Source organism: Bos taurus, chromosome 9 (assembly GCF_002263795.3).
Source record: "Bos taurus isolate L1 Dominette 01449 registration number 42190680 breed Hereford chromosome 9, ARS-UCD2.0, whole genome shotgun sequence".
NCBI lineage: Eukaryota > Metazoa > Chordata > Mammalia > Artiodactyla > Bovidae > Bos > Bos taurus.
In genome coordinates, this window is record NC_037336.1 from 75,081,306 (window position 1) to 75,106,727 (window position 25,422).

Sequence of the window (25,422 nt, forward strand, 5' to 3'; positions counted from 1 at the left end):
GCCAAATAGAAGTGACTGTATAGACAATTCATTTCCTCAACAAGTATTTACTGAACACTTGCTGTGTTCAGTAACATTTGCCAGGCACTGTCCTAAAGTCTGGAAATATTACAAGGGATTAGAAAAGTTCTTCCTCTCAGAGAGCTGACATACTAGCATCTACATGTTGAGGCAGACACATGACTGCTTTCTCAGGCAAGGATCGGTGCCCTCAAGAAAGACGAAGCAGGGGGCAGGGGGAGAGCTTTTCAGCAAGGTGCTGTTGCCAGTGGAGGTGAACAGAGGCCTGAGTTGGGTGAGGCAGGGAGCCCTCCACGATCTAATCTGTACTTTTAGGTGAGAAGAAATATGTTTTTTCCATGGCTTGTTAATGTACTCACTTAATTTGCATTTAACATTCTTGAGGGTCAGTTAATTAATTTGAGTCTTAAAATTCCTAGCCTCTTAGTAATTCCCCAAACTTCTGTGTAATATAAACTTTTGGTTTTCCTTGTGTGTGTTCTGCACACTGATTGCTAAATATTAAGACATAGATACAAAAAGACCATTTTTAAAGATTAGGCTATTTTTAGGATGGTTTTAAAGATATGAATAATTAGAAAATGATTCTATAATATTAATGGATAGAAACAAGTGAATGAATAAAAAACATCCCAGTTAACTGAATGGAAACAAAAATGAATTTTAAAGTTACTTTATTAAAAAATATCCCTCATGGTAATTTCTCATAAAAAATACATACATGCTTTCACTTACACGTTCTATTTAATACTACTGATTTCAAGGCAATTTTAAGTGCAGTTTTGAAAAGCATTCAGGATTTCTCCTTAAAGTATATGAAAAAATTATATACATTGCTTGCAGCATTGCGAAGTCGTTTCAATCATGTCCGACTCTGTGCGACCCCAGATGGCAGCCCACCAGGCTCCCCCGTCCCTGGGATTCTCCAGACAAGAACACTGGAGTGGGTTGCCATTTCCTTCTCCAATGCATGAAAGTGAAAGGTGAAAGTGAAGTCGCTCAGTTGTGTCCGACTCTTAGCGACCCCATGGACTGCAGCCTACCAGGTTCCTCCGTCCATGGGATTTTCCAGGCAAGAGTATATCATGCTGAGGCACAAAAAGGAAAACAGTCCTTATTAAGCCAAATAGAAATGACTGTATAGACAATTCATTTCCTCAACAAGCATTTACTGAACACTTGCTGTGTTCAGTAACACTCTTAAAGTGGTTAGAAAGGACCCTGGAGTTAACACCTACAGGAAGCAGGGTTATGTTCACCATTAACACGTAGATGCAAAGGTTCACATGTGACAATGGCTTTTTTTTTTTAAAAGAGACTGCAGTTTTCAGACCAAAAGTGACATGGCCAGACAGGCTCTTTACACTTTTATCTAAACCATGACACTCCATCTGATTTCTATCAAGTGACGCCATTTCTGAAATCCTGGATCTGTTCATGGAATAAAAGTGGAAAAGCTCTTCAGGAAAAACAGATCCTTCCCAGTTTGTCACCTTGGTTGATCTCATGAAAACTCTCTGGAGTCTGCTGTAAGTCTGTAACCAATTAAGGACTCTTTACCACCTTCATCCACAAGCAGATCCACTAACACATGCGGTTTATCATAACCAAAGGAGGTGGTGGTGTTTCTCAGCGTTATGAAGTCTTGTCCTTCAGTCTTTACTTCAGTTTTATTACTTGGGGGAAATTCTGAGCTGGAGCAGTTGTCTGACACCGCCAGGCCACTATCAGAGCCATTTCTGGAGTGATACGCATTCAAAGTGATGCTGCAGGATTCAGACTGGTTGCTGCTTGCGTGGATAGAATCCTCTCTCTCTGGGGTCAGAGGACTACATGGGGCCAAGTCAGAAATATTTTCTTCAATGGTCACCACTTCCATTTCACTAGAAAGATCTCCGTGTTCCACTTTTCCTGGATTGTCCTCAGTGTGCAGGCTTGAAATGGTCCCTGGGGACAGCTGCTCATTTTCTACGGCAATTGGCTGGTAGGTGATGGGTGATATAATTTTTGAATCAAATTTTGCCTCTGAAGAGGCATTTTTTACCACAGACAGCTAAGGGAAGAGAAATCAGTGATTAAACAATAAATTATTAAACTTAAGTGCTTATTCTCAAAAAAAAAAAGTTTAAAAGGGTAGAGGATAACTAAATGTATCACTCATTGGCATATTTAGGATAACAGTGGAATAGAGTCTGATAATTGCCTTTTCTTTCTTTTTAATGGAAACACCATTAAGATTAAAATCAAGTTTTTAGAAAGTCACTATCTCACCAACATATGTTGCTTTTTGTGTTACCTTCAACAAGCATGCACATTATGTTTGTAATAGGAGTATAGTTACTTATTCTAGGTAATGTTTCACCATTTGTCTTTATAGTCTAATTTTCATAGGCTCAATAATTTTATATTGATGATGAAATCATTTATCTAATACTAAGTGTTAAGGTGTTCGAATTTTTACCATTTATAGAACATGCTAAAGTTAATACTTTTATACATCTTTTTATTTATGAAACTATCTTTTTAAGGATTAATTTTTTAGAGTGTGGCATGCTTAGGATGCTGCTACTTTGTACACCCATTGCATACTTATCAACTCCTCAGGGTTAAAATTTCTTTTTTTGCCAGCATACACTACTTTTATTACAAGGTACTAGTGGATATTCAGGTTTATTTTTCCTTCTCGAGTAGGTGTAAAATAGCATACTGCGAGCTTCGTTTGTGCTTAACCACTGCTGCTAAGTCGCTTCAGTTGTGTCCAACTCTGTGCGACCCCATAGACTGCAGCCCACCAGGCTCCCCCGTCCTTGGGATTCTCCAGGCATGAACACTGGAGTGGGCGGCCATTTCCTTCTTTTAACCACTGCTGCTGCTGCTGCTAAGTTGCTTCAGTCGTGTCCGACTCTGTGCGACCCCATAGACGGCGGCAGCCCGCTAGGCTGCCCCATCCCTGGGATTCTCCAGGCACTAGTAGTTAATAATTCATATATGAATTGTCTGCTAACTTTTGACAGTTCTTATCCCCTCGACTTAAAGACAGTGTTTCCATAACAAATTTACATGTGCCCTTTACATATCACAGGTATGATTCCTGTCATATTTGACTTAAATAGTTATCATTCTGACACTTTTAAATGTTCTTTTCATTATACTTTAAAATGTTAGGCACTAAAATGTCAACCTTCTAGTTTAGACTCACTGTTGGTCATCTTTCCTTCTACACTTCAACTACCATGAAGCATTTCTGTATTCGCAGGTTTTCAAAAGCCACACCTTATTGACAGTGGGCCTTAGCACACACTGTCCCTCGGTACCTGGACAAACTCCTCTGCCTCTCAGGACTGTTTAGCTGTCACTGCTCCTGGAGAAGCCATGACTAACCCAACTCTGCAAAGATGGACCAAGTCCTCACCGGCATGTATATAAACCTCGATCTTCAAACCTCAGATTGCACTGGACAACCACTGAGTCCTTATCATTTTTCCACTTGACTTTAAGCTCCTGAGCACTTAGGCCTAACTATGCCTCTGCCCCTCAGATAAAAAGGCAGCCGGTGCATAGTAATAAAAAAAAAAGTGGTTTTGGGTATGTGGCAGATTGAGTGATTTATGATAGGTGACATGCAGCTGAGTATCATTCTACTTTAAAAAAATTTTTGAAGAATTATCAAAAAGGTTTAAATTAACATTTAGTGTCCAGTTCACCCTTGAACAATACAAGGGTTAGGCACACTGGGCCTCTCTTGCAGTCAAAAAATCTACGTATGACTTTTGACTCTCTAAAAACTTAACTACTAAGAGTCTGCTGTTGGCCAGAACTACCAATAACATAAACAGTTGATTGACCTGTATGTACCCTGTGTATTATATTTATACGCATTTTATACATTTACGACATACCTAACTTCACTTAATTTTTTCAATACTTCTAGGCTATATGGTGAGTTTTTTTTCAAACTGTCACAAATCTCCAAAAAAATTTCCAATATATTCACTAAAAAAATACTGAAGTGGCCCTGTGCAGTACAAATCCATGTTGTTCAAGAGCCAACTATAAATAAATAAAGAAAAAAATATCTAAATATATTACCAAGGATTTGGGTAACTTGGTGCCTTCTCGCTTAATTGGATAAAACTTCTTAATGATACAACATACAACTACCAGAGCAAATACAAGAAAGAGAAGTAAAGCAGCAACAATAGGAATCCAAACAGGATCTACGAAAAGGGAAAAAAAATCACAAATTAGAATTGCAGTCAAACAGTGCTAGATCCATCAAACAGTTTTATACAGTCTCAGTGCTATTCTTTAATGGATTTACATATCCAGTAATTAATATGGTCAGAGTTTTAAAGAACACTGACACAGAAGTCAGAAGACATGAGTAAAAAATTAGGTACCTGTCCAAGATATCAACATGCGATTCTTCCCAGCTTTCAGATTCTAAACTTTATGCAACTATACTGTCATATAGTGTGGCTAAAATGACTTTTTCATAATAATTTCCTTACAGCCCCCAATACAGGCTGTTTCTCTCAGTTGAAAAGGCAAAAAAAAAAAAAAAATTAAATATATCTCTTTGGAAATAAACTCTGGTAATGTCTGTAACTTTTTTTTTTTTTTTGTCTGTAACTCTTAAAACAATCTGTATGTCTTTTAGTCCCACTCTTCTGAATTGTTACATTTTGTTATTTAAAGATTACAAAAACTTTATAAAATACACAGATGTACACAAATACACACATACAGGCAAGCTGCACAGGAATAAAGTCCCTTTGAATGTAAATCAGATATAAAGAATACATAAAATAGGGAAGGGAAGGTTTGTTTCAGGGCACAAACATCTATAATCACGACTGTATATTTTTCTCTAATGCTGCTTTTTATTTTCACAGCACAATCTTCAATTTTTTTTTCCAGTCCTCTCTTCAAATTAACAGTGCTCTACATGCTGTGGTGGTGTTTGCCATCCTTCACAGCATTTTATTACCTTTAATTTCTATTCCAAAGTTACTTCTTTGAAATAATAACTCTGACAGCAAGATCTTTTTTGACCCATCTCCTAGAGTAATGAAAATAGAAACAAAAATAAACACATGGGACCTAATGAAACTGAAAAGCTTTTGTATGGCAAAGGAGACCATAAACAAGGCAAAAAGATAGAAAGGGACAAAATATTTGCAAAGCAAAGGAAAGAGGATTAATCTCTAAAATATATAAACAGCTCCTGGAACTCAAAATCTAAAAAAAAAAAAAAAAACAACCCCAAAAAACAGCCCAGTTGAAAAATGGGTGGAAGACCTAAATGGACATTTCTCCAAAGAAGACATACAGATGGTCAAGAGCACAAGAAAAGATGCTCAGCATCATAATTATAAGAGAAATGTAAATCAAAACTACAATGAGGTTATCACCTCACACCAGTGAGAATGGCCATCATCAAAAATTTTCAAACAATAAATGCTGGGAGGGTGTGGAGAAAAGGAAATCCTCTTGCACTGTTGGTGGGAATGTAAACTGATACAGTTACTGTGGCAAACAGTCTGCAGGTTCCTTAAAAACAGAACTACCATACAACCCAGCAATTCCGCTACTGGGCAAATACCCTGAAGAACCGTAATTCAGAAGTGAGATGTATGGAGAGAGTAACATGGAAACTTATATTGCCATATGTAAAATAGACAGCCAATGGGTATTTGCTTATGTCTCAGGGAACTCAAACAGGGGGCTCTGTATCAACCTAGAGGGGTGGGATGGGAAGGGAGATTGGAGGAAGGTTCAAGAGGGAGGGGACTTGTATATACCTATGGCTGATTCATGTTGAGGTTTGACAGAAAACAACAAAATTCTATAAAGCAATTATCCTTCAATTAAAAAATAAATAAATTTAAAAAAAGGACATGTGTACCCCAATGTTGACTGCAGCACTATTTACAATAGTCAGGACACAGAAACAATCTAAATGTCCATCCACAGAGGAATGGATAAAGAAGATGTGGTAAGCAGTTACAATGGAATATTACTCAGCCATAAAAAGGAATGAAATTGGGTAATTTGTATAGATGTGGATGGACCTAGAATGTGTCATATAGAGCACAGTCAGAAAAACAAGGATTGTACGTTAATACATATATGTGGAATCTAGAAAATGGTACAGATGAAACTATTTCCATAGTGGGAATAGAGATGAAGACATAGAGAACAGACATGTAGACATGGAAGGGAAAGGGTGGGACAGACTTGGAGATTAACCTGACATACTTAGACCACCATGTGTAAAACAGATAGCCAGTGGGAACCTGCTATAAGGTGCAGGAAGCTCAGCTTGGTGCTTGATGATAACCTAACTGGGTGGGATGGGGGGTTGGTGGGGGTATATACACACACACAGTTGATTCACCATGTTGTACAGCAGAAACTAACATAGCAATCGTACGCCAACAAAAAAACAGAATAACTCTGGAAGTTACTAAAATAAATGCCTGTATCACACCTGTTAGAGGACATGAAAAAAATTTTTACAAAAGGAAAAGATAAAATAACCCCATAAGCAACACAGCACCCTGCTCAAAAGCACTGGAGTGACAGGCAGAGAATGCTGCCTGCATATGAGCCACAGAGGTACCACTGTGCAGCCACCTGTCAGTCTGGTTTGTAACTCAGGATTTCTCTTTTTTTTTTTTTAATAAATCTGGGGTATTTGCATTATTTCAAATTTTATGCATTTTCTTACTCAAAACAGCATAACACAAACGGATATTAAATGCACTGCATCGTTTTAAGTTATCTATTTGAAATCCTCATGTAACGGCCTAAAAGTTTTCAGTATTCATTTTAAGTGTTTGGTCTGATTCTTCAGGCTAGATTTTCATTCTTCGAAAAGAAATTAGCAAAATTTTTTGTACATTTTTAACCTAGGAAATATATTCTAAAAACACTTGAACACCGTAACATATATACACACACACACACACACGCACACACACACACGCACACGCCCAAAGACAGTCAGCAAAGTATGATTTATAAACACAAATCGACAAGTTAATCCAAAAATTGAGAAACATTAAATATGATCTTTGGGCTTCCCTTGTGGCTCAGCTGGTAAAGAATCCGCCTGCAATGCAGGAGACCTGGGTTCGATTCCTGGGTTGGGAAGATCCCCTGGAGAAGGGAAAGGCTACCCACTCCAGTATTCTGGCCTGGAGAATTCCAGAGACAGTATAGTCCATGGGGTCGCAAAGAGTCAGACACAACTAAGCGACTTTCACTTCACTTCAATTCAAATATGATCTTCATAATAAAATATTTTAGAGACATTAAAAATACTATTAATAAAGTATGTAAAATAAAATGAAAAAATATTTATAGCATATGCTTAGCATGTGTGCATGTGTTCAGTTATGTCCAACTCTTTGTGACCCCACGGACTATATTATATATAGTCCGCCAAGCTCCTCTGTCCATGGGATTTTCCAGGCAAGAATACTGGAGTGGGTTGCCATTTCCTACTCTAGGAGATCTTCCTGAGCCAGGACCAAACCCACATCTCCTGTGTCTTCTGCACTAGCAGACTCTTTACCACTGAGTCACCTGGGAAGCCCCATATACTAAGTTCTATTTGTACTACAGCATGATCATGGCTACAAAGCAAAGAAAAAGTAGGATGGAAAAAACCCCACCAAACTGTGAATAATTGAATATTCATTTGGATGGCAGAACTACAGCTTTTGTTTCCTTCTGGCTTTTTATATTTTAAAAATTATCTATAATGAACTTTTAAATTTCATAACATCAAAAATAAGCCCAAAGTTTTGTTAAGGTACCTGACAAATGAGAATGCCTGTTTAAGAAAATAATAATAAAATGAAAACATTTAAGAATGTGTTATAAAAATGACCTATAATCTATGATTTAAACCCATCTTTTTTTGTTTTTGGATGTTAATTTCCAGTGCTTGTCTAGTTCTCAGGTAACACAATTTTAGTCAGTGCACTACTGTTTAGTTTATAAACTTACTGTCCCCAGGAAGAATATTTTAATGGATATATAACATTTTGCTATATTAGAGTAAGTAACAAACTGATGTTATGTCCTTACCGGTAATCCTGAAATGCAGAAGTTTATGCACACAGCTTTATGTGTTACATTTTTCTTTCCTGGGTCAAAGGTCATCACATGGCTCTCTAAACTGGTTGTTTTGTATCTTTTAAGACTGAAAAATGGCCTTATTTTTAATTTTAAACTTCTCAGGAATGGAACTACTAAATATTTTTTGTAAAGAGCAGAGATGTACTGAAATTAAAAATCAACTCTTTTCACATTACCATTTTAGTGATCACTCCTTATACTGGGTTTCCCTGGAGACTGAATGGTAAAGAACGCACGTGCCAATGCAGGGCATGTGTGTTAGATGCCAGGGTCGGGAACGTCCCCTGGAGAATATCCACTTCAGTGTTCTTGCCTGGGAAATCCCATGGACAGAGGAGCCTGCTGGGCTAGTCCACAGGGCCCCAAAGGAATCAAACACTACTTAGGGACTAAACCACAACCCTACATTTAGGAAAAAATTGTAACAACTTACCTTCTGTGTTGTTATCATCAGAAAAGGTAATACAAAGTTCATCAGACTTTTCAGTTGTAACAGCCCATAATTCTGAGACTCCTTCTGCTGAAACACAGTACTGAGAATTCAGTGAGGACACAGGAATATTTAAGAAGCACTGAGTCTCGTTACAATCCTCTTCCTTCGTGTACATTTTATCCGTAGTCTGGACAGAAGAAGAAAACAAAGAAAATGCATGGCACCTTTTACTTTGGGAAAAAAAAAAATCACCATACTTACCCTGGTCGAACATTTGAAGAAAAACATAGACATGATGAGTGCTGAACATGTCTGAACATAGTGTTGATATTCATACAGTAAGTCAACCTGTTACTTCAACAAAGCATGATGCATGATGCTATAAATCCATTAAAATGTTCTTTATAGAGATTATAAATTTAAAAATTAAAATATAGATTATGAATATAAAAACTCAAATAGCAGGAATGTTCAGTGTTGGCTGTCAAAGCAACAAATGCTCACTGGTCCTATTTCTATAGTGCCTGAAACTGTGCTGATGTGAGAGACGAGCATGTCATAGGAAGAATAACCCAGGCATCCTGCCGGAGCATCTCTTACCAGTAATACATGGAAGGGACTGAAGCAATCTCTGGGAGCTTATTATTCATTCAACCAGCCACAGTGCACTGATCACTGTGCTAGGGCCTAAGGACACAAAGGTAAGAAGTGGTGCCTGACCTCCAGTAACTTACGATAGAGTGTACAGGAGACACAAGAAGGAAATGCGAGTGAGTGATGAGGACTGTAAGAGAAAGCCCCACTCTATGAAATGAGGAATAACCAGACCACAGAAGAGGAAACAGTCCATGGGGCCAGAAAAGACTTGAAAGGAGAGCTGATTTGCCAGCTGAATACTGAAGAATAAATAGAAATTCTCCAAAGCAGACAAGGTGGAGAAGGGCATTCTGCAAAAGAGCAGGGTACCTGCAGGAAACTAAGAACAGTAAGCAGTTCACCAGAGCACAAACGAAAATGAAGCTGGAAGGCTGGAGACATGTAGCTGGAAAGGATGCAAGAGGCCAAATCATGAAGGCCAAGGGGGCCATGTCACCAAAGATAATTTAGAAATGATTTTGTACTTAATGGGGACTTGTTAAAGGGTTTTAAGCAGTGAAGTAATGTGGTCAGGTACACACTTCAGAAAGACAACTCAGCTGGCAACCAAAGTGATGTTTCACAACCTAAATCAGATGTCCTTCTTCTCGTAACATCTTTCCATGACGCAAAATGACTCAGTGAGAAGAGTCAGATCTCTCCAATGTCTCAAGAGAAGTGGTCCCCAGTGAACTTTCCCATGTCAGCTGCCCCAGTGCTCTGCCCCGCTGTGGTGCTCCCTTCGCGTGCCTGGGTGCCTCTGCCAGGCTCTGCCTGAAACACTCTCCCCACGTACATCCAGGAGCTCACCTCCTAACCTCCCCCAGCCCTGGCTCCAGTAACACTTCCCAGCAAGGCCTGGCCACCCTGCTGGAAATCACTACTGCCCCACCCAGCTGCCCGGCCCTCCTCCCTGCTCTGTGGTTCTCCCACAATACTTATCACTGGAGCTTTGTCTGCACTGCTCACGGCTACTCCTAGGGCCTAAAAGGCACCAGGCATGTGCTTGACAAATGCTGTTAAGTAAAGGAATGGCAGTGCTGTGGACAGTGGATGCAACAGAAAAATTTTAGGTAAAGTGTGGGCTGCATGTCACTGCCAGGGTGCAGTCATGTCCTACAGAAGTATGGGTAACTGCTTCTTTCAAAGACAGTGATTCCAATTAGAGCTTTGTATTACTTCACGTCACTACCAATGAGAAGAAAGGATTAAAGCTATCCTCATCTTACCAGTGGAGAAATGGAGATACACAGGTTAACAAATGGAGATACACAGGTTAACAGTCTAGATTAGAACCACACTGTTAAAAGAGGCAAAGAAAAAACTTAAAATGTATTCACGTGGCAAGTATTAAAGATTAACTCCAGTACTGAGTCCCTTCAATATATATTTCTTTTTTCTTACTAAAACTGATGAGCCATGAGTCTTGACTGAATATTCATAAACATTCTACTTTCATTTTACCACATACAAAACAATTTATGCAAACAGGAAAATTTCAGTGTAGAAAAAGATGAGATAGAAACGCATACCTCGCTTCTATTGACGCTCACAAACACACTGTATGTGAATGTATAACAAGTATTTTCATCATCATACATAGCTTCTGGCTCTTTTCCATTTACAGTAATTAAAGGGTGAAATATATCAACAATGATTTGGTTTTCCTTCTTTCTGATACCCAGTTTAGGTGGTCCAACTTTCCCTGGGGGGTAGGGAACAAAAAAGAATTTGCATCAGCCTTGGAACTGTGATCCACAGCATATTACACAACATTACCAAACTCAATCCATCAACCTACTCTTTTCGTTGCTGTTGTTCTAAAGCAGGACTGCATTTAAATCGTTCCACAAACATCTAGAATATATTTTAACTGTCTTTAATGAATCTTGGTAAAAAGCCTTGACATAAAAGAAGCTCAATGAATTTATCTTTCCTTTATCTTTGATTCTGTAGATTAAAAATCATTAAACAGAACATGGTTTTTAAAATACATTTCAGAAAAGGCATTGTAATTATCTTTGAGTCCTCATCAAAACCCTTCGTATTTCCAGTGCCTATGGACACGGGGCATGAAGACTTCATAAAAGTTTGCAAAATACATTCAATTTTTACTACGAAAATCAGAACTAGCTATTCACTGATTCCATAATATTATTATTATGTCTTTGATGTCTGGAATTTGTAGGTGAACCATTTATCTATTCTTCCCATATTTACTGCACACCTACTATGTGCCTGACAGATCTGTTTTTACTCACCAATATACCCTAGGGCCTAGCATACTTTCTGGCACATAGTATGACCTTGATAAATCTGTGTGGGAAAAATCTGACATAACAGATAGTATAATTATCAGGGGACAGAAGCGTGGGATCTGGGGAATGAAACTACTTGAAGGGCGGGTAGAGGCAGGGCTTTTAGAAGAGACGAAGTAGGCACAAACCAGAAGGAAGGAGTAGACCCGGCCAGTGGCTGAAGTCACGAAGCATGGAAGCTGAGCGAGGATTAAAGAGAAGCTAGAAGGCAAGGCATTAAGAGCTACAAGACTGGGAAGGAACCATGTGACTACAGACTTCTCTTACCCATGAGTGACGATATGAAAGCTACAAGGTAGGGTGTTAGCCAAAAAAGAAGAATGGGCCCTGAAGAGTCTGGAGCTTGAGGTGACAACGAAGATCAGGCAGATCATGGGAATGGGATGTCGGAAGCGTGAAGAACTGAAAAATCACTGTGATTGAAGAGATTATAGAGCTGTAAAATTTTTAATGTGTTAAATTAAAAATGTTAAATTTAATGTGTTAAATTGCCAGAGGCCTTGAGGGGAAGACTGAGGGCAGTTCTCAGGTCCTGAGAGCAGTTCTCAGGTTTAGAAGGGCAAAGTGACGGGTACCTCTTATCTTGTGGGGCTTGGGCGAAGAGAAGACAGGAACTCCCTATATTTCTCCAAATGTTCCTGAGGACATTGTGATAATTTTTAGCAACTGCTTATATAAGCAAATATATACAGAAGACACGAATGAAATTAAAATTCAGACATGTATACATTCTACTCACCTTCTTTGCATAAAATAAATTCTTTGGACTGTGCATAGACAGATTCTTCTTGTCCAACCCTGACTTTAACTCTACCCCAGACAGAACTTGATGGATCATTAATTACAGAAAAGATATTACAAGAATGATCAGAGGTATTGCAGGCATCAATCCATTTCCCGTCCCTAAAATAAAGAACACAAAGGTAACTTTTACTGTTAATACATGAACCGTCTCTGTCCGTGCTTTGCTGCTCATTCACAGCATGGAGCTGATACAGATGAATAAGAACAGGATCAAGAAGCTAGATAAAGTGGGAAACTTTTACTCTTTGGTTAGAAAATCTGTAAAATCATTTACAATGAAGAGGCTCAATTCAGAATAAGACCTATATAAACCACATTCCACATGCAATTTAAAAAAATCTGTTCTTTAAACAAATCCAGAGTCCATTAACAGTCATAACTTATAGAATCCAACATATAATAACCCCTGACACTTGTCAAAAATTCTGTTGAAATTTTTCTTTCTACTTCATACATATACTATAGGAAGTAAGATGACTTGGCTGTTTTTAACACAGAACTGTAAGCTTTATTCATCATGCCTTAACATGTCAGAAGTTGGTCATACTCCTCTACCCTAAATCTGACACGAAGAAGAACTAAGAGGCAGGAAATATTCTGAAAAGAACTAATTTGCATCCTTATTACATCTGGATGTTGTTAAGCAGTTCAGGCAGTTCTGCCACATGGGAAGGAATGATGACGGAAGAATCAGTTATGAGATGTGCAAAGGCCTTGGCAAAAACAGGATAAAAAGATAAAAGTGACACTCACTCATAGTTCATCACTTGTACGGTAAACATAGGACTCTGTAGTATAACAGGATAGTCCCAAAATATAACAGTGTTCAAGTTGTAGGCTTGTATTGTAACATTGGTTGGTGGTGGCACTACAAGAGATGCAAAAAGTAAGGATCATAGTGAGCAACAAACATTAACATTACAAAACCTTAACGGAAGCAGCCAAATATACACTTGAAGGATTCACCAGGATAGAAAATTTATTTAAATTAAGCATTTCTAAAAATTAATTTTATTAAAGAATGTACAGAAGCATTCTAATTCATTTCAAATTACTGAAACAACATTGTGATATAAGGGACACACAAATACAGTATGAACAATGGTGGTTCCCAGGGGTGGAGGGAGGGGGAAACGTGGAATTGTGTCCAATGGGTACAAATTAGGCATGCAAGATTAGTAAGTTCTCGGTATCTGCTGTATACCCTTGTGCCTATAATTAACAAAACTGTATTGTTTACTTATAGGAAGACTCTTGACAGTCCTTGGACAGCAGGAAGATCAAACCAGTCCATTCTAAAGGAAATCAGTTCTGAATATTCACTGGAAGGACTGATGCTGAAGCTGAAGCTCCAATACTTTGGCCATCTCATGTGAAGAGCTGACTCACTGGAAAAAAGTCTGATGCTGGGAAAGACTGAAGGCAGGAGAAGGGAGTGGCAGAGGATGAGATGGTTGGATGGCATCACCGACTCAATGGACATGAGTTTGCGCAAACTCCAGAAGATAGTGAAAGACAGCTAAGCCTAGCGCGCTGCATGCAGTCCAGGGGTTGAAAAGTTGTACATGACTTAGTGACTGAACAACAACAATTGCTGTATTTAAAATGTTTTTTATGAGTGTAGATCTCAAGTGTTTGTACCACAATAAAAAATGTGGCATATACATATAATGGAATGTTACTCAGCCTTACAAATGAATACAATGATTCTGACACCTGTTGCAACGTGGATTATCCTTGAAGACATTATGCTAATTGGAATAAGTCAGATACAAAAGGACAAATACTGTATGATTCCACTAATATGAAGCATACAAAATAATCAAATACATTGAGACAGAGACTAGTACGGTGGTTATCAGGGGCAGGTGTGGGGGTAGGAGACAATGGGGAGTTAATGTTTAATGGGTACAGAGTTTCATATGTGATCACGAAAAGTTCCAAAGATGGAGTGCTGGCTGCACAACAATGTTAATATACTCAATGCTACTGGACTGCACATTTATAAGAAGAACAATGGTAAATTTTACATTATATATATTCTACCACAGTAAAAATAAAACACAATTGACTTAAAAAATACTAATATAGTATAAGCAACACACTGCTAGAATGTTTTAGGAATTTTTATCAATAATTGCACTGCAATTATAATTGCACTGCAATAATAATTGCACTGCAATAATAATCCTCAATTCGTTTAATCACTAGAATTTTCTCTATCTGGTACCAAAGATTGTATTCAATGGCTAGAGAAGAACTGGCCACAAGTGGGATGGTCAATTTCAGTCTAAAGTGCTACCTGGGCTCTCAAACCTCCACTCAGCACTGTTACACACCTTTACTGCCTTTTCTCCAGCACAGCAATAGATACTGAACGACTGCCTGACGGAGCCATCAAGCAGTCCAGTTTCGTCAGCAGCTTTTTTCAAAACATACCCTATATTTCCTTCTGCCTTTGCTCTTTTAAACCATTTTAGAAAATGTCTGTTGATAAGATGTGCAAGTTGTCACACAAGAAAATAGGCAGAAGTCATTTTGACATCTTATATTCACACTCTACCACAACCATTATCTAGTCACTAAAAGCTGCCATTTCTTCCCCTGCTGGGTGTGAATGGTTATCGTCTACCAATCCAGAGAAAACTGAACACACACCTCCCTTCCTCCTTCTCTCTCCCCCCCTTCTCCTTTCTTGCCCTTCTCTGTGAACAAACATGAAGGTATAGAGTTAGCAATATGACCTGAAACGTAAGACCATTCAATCCTACCTATCTAGAAAACTCCATCAAACATGATCTGCTTGTACAGCTAAAATAAATAAATGAATAGCAATGTGGTCAGGTGCAGTGGTTTCCAAACATAACTTGTCACCCTAAAAACCTCAAAGAGAGCCAAAAGTTTATACTTTTAAAAAATGTATTCCAGATAATAATGATAATCACTTAGATTTATACTGACTTGTTTGTTGTTTATTCACTAAGTTGCGTCTGACTCTTTGTGACCCCATAGACTGCAGTCTGCCAGGCTCCTCTGTCTATGGAATTTTTCAGGCAATACTGGAGTGGGTTGCCATTTCCTCTCCAAGGGGACTGTCCTGACCCAGGGATCAAACCTGCATCTTCTGCACTGCTGGAGGATTCGTTACCACTGAGCCACTAGGGAAGCCCTATACCCAGTAGCCTTATACCTAGTAGACTGTTCTAATAAGAAATATATTCCCTAGGTTAGACCTTAAGAAATCTGGATTCTTTCCTTGCTATATTACTAAAGAGTTGTTTCAGAATCCCTCACCTGTCAAGTGAGGTGTTAATTTCACATACACAGGATATTTGCTTACTGATGAAGAAAAACACCTACTATATTTTTTCCCAAAACAAAAAATTCCAATATTTGAAGCCAAACTGGTACACTGTCTTAATTTACAATTATTTAGCAATTGCATTATTGTTTCAAAGCAGAACACGGATCAAGAGTTATTTAGGTAAAAAACACATGTGTGTGCCTGCATGCTTAGTCACGAAGTCATGTCTGGCTTTTTGCAACCACCTGGACTGTAGCCCATCAGGCTGCTCTGTCTATGGGATTTTCCAGGCAAGAATACTGGAGTCGGTTGTCATTTCCTCCTCCAGAGGATCTTCCCGATCCAGGAATCAAACCTATGTCTCCTGTACTGGCAGGCAGATTCTTTACTGCTGAGCCACCTAAGGAAGCCCTCAAGGACAGTGTGATTCTATTGTCATACCCCAACCCCTTTTTTATTTTTCCCTTTATATCAGTGGTTTTCCACAAGAGGTGCTATGTCCCCTAGGGATATACGGCACTGTCTAGAGACAGTACGGTTCTCCTAAGGGTGTGGTGCTGGTGGGGTTCTACTCGCGTCTAAGGGACAAAGGCTGGGGATGCTGCTGATATCCTGCAACACACAAGACAGCCCTCCACATTTTGGCAGTCAAAAATGCCATCAGTGCCGAACACTGAGAAACCCTGCCTTATCATAATTTTAGGAATCGTTTTTATTTAAGAAGAAAATTAATTTAAAGAGAGAATGGAATTCAAAATCACCCCACACCTGTCAGAATGGCTATCATCGAAGTCTATAAACAACAAGTGTTGGTAAGCATGTGGAGAAAAGGAAACCCTAGTATACACTGTTGGTGGGAATGCCAATCAGTGCAGCCTCTATGGAGAACCGTATGAAGGGTTCTTAAAAAACTAAAAATAGAACTACCACATGATCTAACAATTGCACTCCTGGATATATACATATATCTGAGGAAAATAAAAACACTAACTTGAAAAGATATATGTATTCCAATGTTCACAGCATCATTATTTACAAAAGCCAATATATGGAAGCAACTCAAGTGCCCAAAAATGGATGAATGGATAAAGAAGATATGGTGTTTGTATGTGTATATATAATATACATATATGCATATATACACACATACACAATGGAATACTACTCAGTCACAAAAAATGATGGCATTTTGCCATTCACAGCAACATGTTTGGACCCAGACTGTATTATGTTTAGTGAAAAAAGTTAAAACACTGTATATCATCACTTACATGTGCAACCTAAAATCAAATGGATGACTGTATCAAAAAAGAAACAGGCTCACAAACATAGAGAACAAACCAGTGGTGACCAATGGTGTGGTAGGAGTAAGAGAGGAGTAGGGGATTAAGAGGCACAAACTACTGTGTCTAAAATAAATAAGCTACAAGAATACACTGTACAGCACAAGGAATATAGTTGATTAATAAGTTTAAATGGAATACAATTTAAAAATATTGAATCACTGTTATATACCTGAAAGTAATACTGAAAATTAACTACACTTCAATAAAAAATAAAAGACAAACAGAATTTTTTGATAAACTAATGTGTTTTACACTTCCTGCTCAGCAAATAGCCTTGGTGTCTCTTGAAATCTCTAATTTCCATATTATTCACCAAAGTAGTAGAACACTTTGTACCTAAAGATTGAAATTATGAAGTTGGAATGATGTCTCATGTTCAAATACTCAATATGCCCTTTAACCTGTAGCCAGTGATCAGACAGCATTTTTCTACTTTTCCTTTCTGGAATAATGTTGATGGCTTTTGGTATCTATCATCGCTGGTTCTCTAAGCAATTTTCTTGCAGGTAGTCAGGAAGCACTGGACTTGCCAGATTTTGCTCTGGTGTTAGTCGAGTTCCCGTGGCCATACACAGCAGGGTGGACTGAGCCCTCCTTAACAGGGCTCCTTCCTCTATGGTGTGTTCACACCTCAGCTTCATGAAGCAACCTGTCTCAAACAGTTTACTTTCTATGGTTGAGAAGGAAATTAAAGGCATCCCCCTCTAGGGTCAATTCAACATTAATATCAAATATCAATCACACATATAAATGTAATTTTGCAATTATATAAGAAACCTAATGTTAAGAAAATTCGTAATAAATCAGAACGTCCCTCAGATGCCATTTCTTAATTTTAGCATCTTTTGCTGCTCTTGTTGTTCAGTCTCAAAGTTGTGTCCAACTTTTTGTGACTCCATGGACTGCAACACTCCAGGCTTTCCTGTCCTTCACTATCTTCCTGAGTTTGCTCAAACTCAGGTCCATTGAGTTGGTGATGCCATCCAACCATCTCATCCTGTCACCTCCTTCTCCTCCGCCTTCAGTCTTTCCCATCATCAGGGTCTTTTCCAATGAGTAAGCTCCTTGCATCAGGTGGCCAAAATATTGGAGCTTCAGCATCAGTCCTTCCAATAAAAACTCAGGGTTGATTTCCTTTAGGATTGACTAGTTTGATCTCCTTTCAGTCCAAGGGACTCTCAAGAGTCTTCTCCAACATCACACTTCAAAAGCATCAATCTTTGGCGCTCAGCCTTCTTTATGGTCCAACTCTCAAATCCATATATGACTGCTAGAAAAACCATAGCTTTAACTATATTGACCTTCGTTGGCAAAGTGATGTCTCTGCTTTTTAATACACTGTTTAGGTTTGTCATAGCTTTTCTTCAAAGGAGCAAATGTCTTTTAATTTCGTGACTGCAGTTAGTAGCTGAGAATTTACAAACCATCAGGTCCTGGTTTCTTTTAACAGTCCTTCCCTTGATTACTCTCTCTAACCTTGTATTTTACAGTAAGAAATAAAAAGACACCACATGGCGCCTTCAATCTGCTTGGAAACCTCCTTTGCTAGGTCACTGGGCTCACCAGGCACATATCCTACTTTCCCTGCTATTAAAGGTGATGGTGGTGTTAAGTTTCCTGCCACTATGTAACAAGGATCCTTTCACAGTTTCCAGTAAAGACAAGTCCTTCACTTCCTTTTAAGTACCTTTTAAAAAATTATTCCCAGTAGGAATATGTATGTACCCAATCTGAAATTAGTTTCTGCATTTGAGGGAAAGGCATATAGAAATAAACCTATGTACTAGAATATAAAATAAAGTGCAATTTATATTTAAGAGGTTACTGAATGATACATTATGAAATACAAACAGCAGCAGACTTATGTTGCATTCATCTTTAGAGTGAATCAAATATTTCCCAAAATTTAAGTAAAAGCTTGGCATGATTAGACTAGGACAAGGACTTAAATCACAGCTTTCAAAGCAATCAAGGCAGGTAGTAGGAAAAGAGGTTTCAATGGATTCTAAAACACAGAAATTACTTACTAGATTATAGGAGAGACTTTTGAATATTTACATCAAAGGATGTAACCTGTGGTTTTAATGCTACAGAAGAGAAACCATGTGGTGATCAGACATCTGCTTTTGTCATCCTTGCCAAAATCACATGATAAAGTAGACATGAGCAGTGTTCTCCTTAAGTTTCAGAATTTTGTAACCTAAAGTTTAAATGGTTACATAATCAGCTTAAAATAATTGAGGCTTACAGCTAACTTCTATTCATAATGAATGTACTCTATGTCAATAAAAATATATGTAGAAATAGCAAGAGAATGGAGTTAAAGGAGTATCTCATGAAATAGCATCATCTTACAGATGTCCCCATCTCTTAGAAATGCCCAGAAGTTTTCTGTAACACATGTTGTTTTCGGAAATGGGTTTAGAGTCCTTGTAGCATTATATCTGGCATTATACAACCCAGAGTCAAGTTCAGCTCTGTTTTAAGATCTGCTTCCCCAAACTCCTCTAGAGCTAGCAGCTGAAGGTTAAACAAAATCAAACAAAGGAGGGAGGAATCACTTTTCATAACATTCTAATTACAACACAGATAAAAAGGAGAGATCTGGTTACAGCGGATTGTTTCCTGGTGATAAGATATGCAAAAAAGAGCAAGGATATGAAAAAACAGCAAGGGAAAGGACAGAAAAGACAAATGAAGTTCAGCAAGTGGTGAAGCCCTGCCGCTAGATGGAGCAATGGAGGTGTCACCGAAGCCCCTAAACCAGTAGCTAGGACAGCTCTATGATCCTCACTGGGAAAGGCAGCAGGGGGGAAGCACATCATTACAGACACCTCCAGATTTCCTTTGCAGGGACGGTGATAGGGGTGCAGGCAGCCTCCTATGCACTATCCCGTAGCCTCTGAAAGCATCTGTGCTTCGACCAAAAGACGGACAGTCACAGTAGTTCGACGATTTTTACATAATAGCATTCAAAGACAAAAAAATTATGTGAGTGCGTGTGAGCATGGTCAATCATATTTGACTCTGCGACCCCATGGACTGTGGCTCACCAGGCTCCTCTGTCCATAGGATTTTCCAGGCAAGAATACTGGAGTGGTTGCCATTTCCTCCTTCAGGGGATCTTTCCAACCCAGGGATCAAACCAGCATCTCCTGCACTTCGGCAGATTCTTTACCACTGGGTCATCTGGAAAGCCCCAAAAGTTGTGTACATCTAAATGCAAAACAGAACTCTGCATTCCATGGACACCATTCGACTATCTGCTCACAATCTCTCCAGGGGAAGGACAAACAGAAGCATAAAGAGGTTAAGGAGACAGTGGCCAGTAAGTAAGTTGTTTTGGAGGATTCAAAGTCATCTGACACTACAACTCAAAAACAAACTAACTTAAAGCATCTAGACTTTTTTTTTGAGTGAGCAACTCTCAAAATATCTAACAACTTCCTCATGTTAAAGATGTGGGGTTATGGACATTTTCACAAAGGTTTCTTCTTACACAGCAAAATAAGAAATGACATGAGAAATCCAGGCAGAAAAAGGGAAAAACATCAAGACTTCTGCATTCTTTTCAGAATATATTTATGATTATGATCTATCTACTGGTTTTACGATGCTGATAAAATAACTTTTTCTTAGGGCTTTCCAACTTCTTCTCTTAGCAAATATTGATAGCACGATCCTCTAAATTTAAGCTGAATAAAGACATTTAAGAATTCTTGCACATGGTGTTTCAAGCATTCATAAAAGTTTAAAAACTGAAACATTTAAATATTGGGGGGCTTTGAAAGGAATCCTATCTATCACTTTGTGAAACAAAAGGAAAAAATGATCCTATTTAAAATTCCTTCTATTATTTCCTTGTACCTTCGTAAAAAGGGTGTTAGAACTAAGGGTTCAAGTGAGTTCATTAAAATATTTCAGGTCTGTTTCACCTTCCAGAGTTCCTTAGCTCTAGTGTCCTTGAAGTTTTCTCTTCCTCCTGTCTGCAGGTTTTATCACTCACTCTCTCTTCCTTAAAATATAAGACCCAGAAGTAATGTAACTGATGTGAATGAAATACTTTTCTGAAGGATGGTTCTATCAAATCGTGGCTTACACTTAATTTGTAATGAACTAAAACTCCCCAGGTCTTTCACAGAAACCACAACCAAATTAGGGCTTATCCAATAAACTTCTTCCCAGACACTTTTCTCATCTGAAATGCAGCACTGTAATATTGTTCCTGTTTATTCAATTTCATCTAGTTGGGTTTGCTTGGCATGCCAATAAAATTCTAATTGAACCAGGTCCACCTAGTCTATGAGAGAACTCATTTCTCAAGACTAATTCTCATTTGGACTGATAAACTCTAAGTTGAGAAATAGTTTAGGAACAGAAAAAATTAAACAGGACTTTTCAATCTTAGGAAGAATGGGAAAACGTTGGAACAAGGAGTTAGTCACGGAGCCTATTTTAAATTTTTCATATTGATCTGGATGAGTTTGTTTTTAAAGCTGACACAATTTCTCATTCATAACTAAAACAATGCAATATTTAAAATATATATTTGTGAAAATGATGCACATAATTGAATGACAGTCACCAACATATATGAAATATTTACTGGACAAGCTGTGAGCTCAACTTTGTTATGCATTATCTCAGTTAAACACCACAACCGTCCTAGAAGGGAGGTAGTATTTACATCTTTTTACCGAAAAGAGAGGGGAAAAAAAAAAAGCTTAGAGAAGTTACTCAAAGACTTGACACTGTGCAAAGTTTTGTTGGTTTTAATTAATAAAAGCTGTGTAAGCATCATCTTTGTGATAGTTTACTAAAAGTGGGGAAAAAATATAAATAGAAACTGGAGATAATTGTTTTCTGATGACTTCATAAGCATTTGCTTCAAGTAATTTTGCCTAATTTATTACACTATCACAATTACAAGACAGTCACTGAAAATCTGAACAATATACTAAATTATTTATTTAGAATGGACATGATTGAAATGGATATCTAGTATTGGGATAATCTAAAACAAAGACACTCCCTTAATAAGAAAATTACAAGTAACTGATTCCTTTTTGTCAGGAACTCATTTAATTCTGGCTCATCTTTCATTTTGATTCTTTGTCCAATTAAAATGGAGCCATTAATTATCCATTTAGCTCAGTCTTTAAAGGGGTTATTTCTCTCTTGAGTTCTTTAGGTTTTCTTTTATATAGAACCAAAATGTGGATCTTTCAAAAACCCATATAAATCATGGATCACAATAAAATGAAAACAATTTATTAATACCCTCTTCAATAAATATAATTGAAATGCACTGATTTAAGCATTCTGAATCTCTGAAATACATATAGAATCTAAAGTAATGAAAACTCTCAGCACACCCAGAGCATTACCTAAAGTCAGAGAATGAACAGCTAATAATCAAGTGGAGAAGGTGTTAAGAGCCTCACTCCTGTTTTAAAGCAGTCTGCTCTTCAGATAATACCCAGAGTGGAAGAACAAACTGGAAAAAGGTAGCTGACACCTGTGGTTATACAATGAATGCTCAAGTACAGAAGGCCACAGATCTTCCTATGGAGAAAGGCAGGCAATCCTCCTCCCAGGGCTGGTATCAAGAACACAGGAACTGTGTAGTCCCAAGGGGCCCATGGTCAGGGGGCCTCCGGTCTCAGAAGGAAGGGCCTTGTACTTGGTTTACTGCTCTGCCCTAGCCAGGAACCTCAGTCACTCTCTTCCTCTCTTCCCACATCCAGTCATCCCCAAGTTATGCTCTCTATTCTGATTTTTTCTTTTCCATTTCAACTTACCACTGTCTTCTCCCAGACTTAAGTAGCAGCCTCCTATGTGGCATCCCTCCTTTGAATCTATCTCAAAACTATCCTCTAAGATGAATGGTCTTTCTAAATGGCGTATCTGATCCTGCCTAAAATCACTGATCTCCTGAAAATAATCCCATGGCTACCCACTGATTTGAGCAAGAGTGAGCCTGTTATCTTGTTGGCTCAGCACCTGTACTTCTTTCAGGAACATTATGGCTCTCCCTCCCAGGATTCTCCTACTGTTACCACCTGCAACAGTATCCTTCCCATAGCTGGCACCTGATCCAAGCTGGGCAAATCGGAGCCTTCTTCTGGGATTTTTCCAGGGTGGAGGAAGCTGCAAGATGTCAAAATCCAAAAGCCTATCAACATCCATGATTCCTGCCAAGTAGAGAAGGCTGCCAATAGCCAAAGTCAGTAATAAAAAATGGAGGGTCTTGGCACTTTTGAGTTTCTGGTTCAGCCGATATCTCTACGTTTCTGTTTTAACTCTGGTTTGGATTCTCTGAGCCAATAAACTCCTCTTTTTGTTGAAGTGAGCTGAAGCTGTGTTTCTGTCCTTTGCTGTTACACATGACAAGGCACTTCATTAACTGGTTCCTACCAACCAACTGGTTCCTAAACAACAATTTTGCTGCTGTTGTTAGTCGCTCAGTTGTGTCTTTTGAGACCCCATGGACTGTAGCCTGCCAGGCAGCCTCTGGCCATGGAATTCTTCAGGCAAGAATACTGGAGTGGGTTGCCAGTCCCTTCTCCAAGGGATCTTCATGACCCAGGGATCGAACCCAAAATGCTTAAATTATTCCACAAATTCAACTTGCTGTTTCACAGCCCTTCCTCTGCACACATAAGTCTCTTTGCACCTTCAGCTCCAACTCTGGAGTCACCTTCTCAGTGAAATCTTCCCTGATTCCCCTGCTGAGTCAGGCATCCATGTCTTGCTTTCCAGTAAACTATGTGTAAGTTCTGGCTCTTATCACCATGGACTGAAACTGCTCTTATGGGTGACCAACTTGCCCTAGTAATGGCAGAGGACAGAGTTAAGTACTTCGGACTCTGGAACCCAACTGCCAAGCTTCCCAGTGAATAGCAGCAATTTAGTAGATTCCATGCCTCAATTTCTCATCCATAAATAAGAGCTAGAACAGCGTCTACTTTACAGGACGTTTGGGAAATGATGTGATAAGAACTTACAACAGAGCCCAATAACTGTTAGCTATACCATCAGGATCCTTGAAGGCAAAAACTGAAGTTATTTTTGTCTTTCCAACACAAATGGCGCAATGTCTCTTCCAAGGAATGACTTAACTATTTGTTTGCTTGACTTCCAAAGAGCAAGCCAAAGGAGAGCGGGATACGAAGGGATCGCACCTAACAAGTGTCACAGAGGAAGTTATAACACAGGTGCAGACCCGGAGTTCGCCAAGGGTAAAGGAGGCGGGGTCGCCCTGACCCCTTCCAGGCAGCTGCTAATCGCATACACAGAGGAAACGCTCAAGAATGCCCCGCTTTCCGATAATCTAGGTTTGCCCCTTTTGCAGAGTTTACTGATTTCACCGGAGCTCCTAATTATCACTACACTGAGCTTTAGAAAAATATGTTTCCCGGGAAATCTCTTTAAGCAGGCGGAGATAAAGGAGGAACTGAGGTCTGCCAAGAGACCTACTGCCGGACAAACGGACTCGAGAGTACATGCCCTGAACCACTTCCAGACTCGCATGTAAGACGGCCACTTAACTGCCTTTTAATAATTCTCAGCTGGCGAAAGAACGTCTAAGGATTTGGGGCCGACCTTACGAATATTTAAATCATGAGCTGTGGCCACAGTGTGCAACTGCTCACCAGGTAACTCACTTATTTAAAAACGAATTAAGAAAACGCGTTTTGTTTCGGCAACCGCGGAAGAGGGCAGAAAAAGGGAACTCCGCTGCAAACCGCGGAGACTCGGCGTCACCTTCCCAGCGGCCGCCCCCTTAGGACCCGAAGCCGCCGCCGGGCGTCGAGAACCGCCGCGGGCGCGGCCCCGACCCCGGGCGGGGCTTCCTGGCCGGTGGGGCTCCCTCCTTTCCCGTCCCCACCCGCCTGCGGCCCTGCCGCGAGCGACAGTACCCGAAGAAAGTCCTGGAATCGCGGCGCTCATCTCAACCCAGCTTCCGGTCAGCAAGACAGGGACGAGGAAAAAGAGGAGAGCCATGTTGCTCCAGACTAACGCGGGTGCTGCCCAGCACCACGGCGGGTATACACCCGCGCGGACCTCGGGCTTAGGTCTTGCGTCACTTCCTCCGCCGAAAACCATCCCTCCAGCGGAGGCGGGGCGTGGACGGGAAAGTGGGGCGCGGACAGGGAGGCCGAGACCAGGACTGGGCGGCCAGCCTGGCCAGGAGGCGGGGCCAGGGCCGGGAGGCGGGGCCTGGGCGGGGAGGGCGGCCTGCGTGGGGGTAATTAGGGTTCCTCAGGGGAGGCTGAGGTGGCCTAGGAGGTTGAATTGGGTAGGCGAGCTGGAATACAGCGGGAAGTCAAAGAGAGGTCGCCTCTGTGGAAGCTCGGCGTTAAGGGCACGGCAGTCTGTGGTGGAGATCTTGGCTCACCCGTTTGT

General features: G+C 39.6%; 1 protein-coding gene across 3 annotated transcripts; it reads right to left on the bottom strand.

Moving 5' to 3' along the window:
- Window positions 1-678: 678 nt before the first annotated feature.
- On the bottom strand, window positions 679-25,070 carry IFNGR1 (interferon gamma receptor 1). 3 transcript variants are annotated; one of them, NM_001035063.1, is given in 7 exon segments: window positions 679-2,074; window positions 4,111-4,238; window positions 8,606-8,792; window positions 10,774-10,946; window positions 12,299-12,462; window positions 13,117-13,231; window positions 24,936-25,070. In NM_001035063.1, coding segments are annotated over 7 exon segments (1,401 nt in total). In that variant the 5' UTR covers window positions 25,021-25,070; the 3' UTR covers window positions 679-1,525.
- Window positions 25,071-25,422: the final 352 nt, after the last annotated feature.

What these genes read in the sequence shown, in the direction of transcription:
- IFNGR1 (XM_059889619.1), bottom strand. Translation starts at nt 23,202, where the DNA reads ATGGATGTTGATAGGCTTTTGGATTTTGACATCTTGCAGCTTCCTCCA. An exon ending in TGATGATAACAACACAGAAG is followed by an intron (nt 4,239 to 8,605) that starts GTAAGTTGTTAC and finishes CCCTTTTCGTAG; the next exon opens with ATCCTGTTTGGATTCCTATT. An exon ending in CCAAGTTACCCAAATCCTTG is followed by an intron (nt 2,075 to 4,110) that starts GTAATATATTTA and finishes CTCTTCCCTTAG; the next exon opens with CTGTCTGTGGTAAAAAATGC.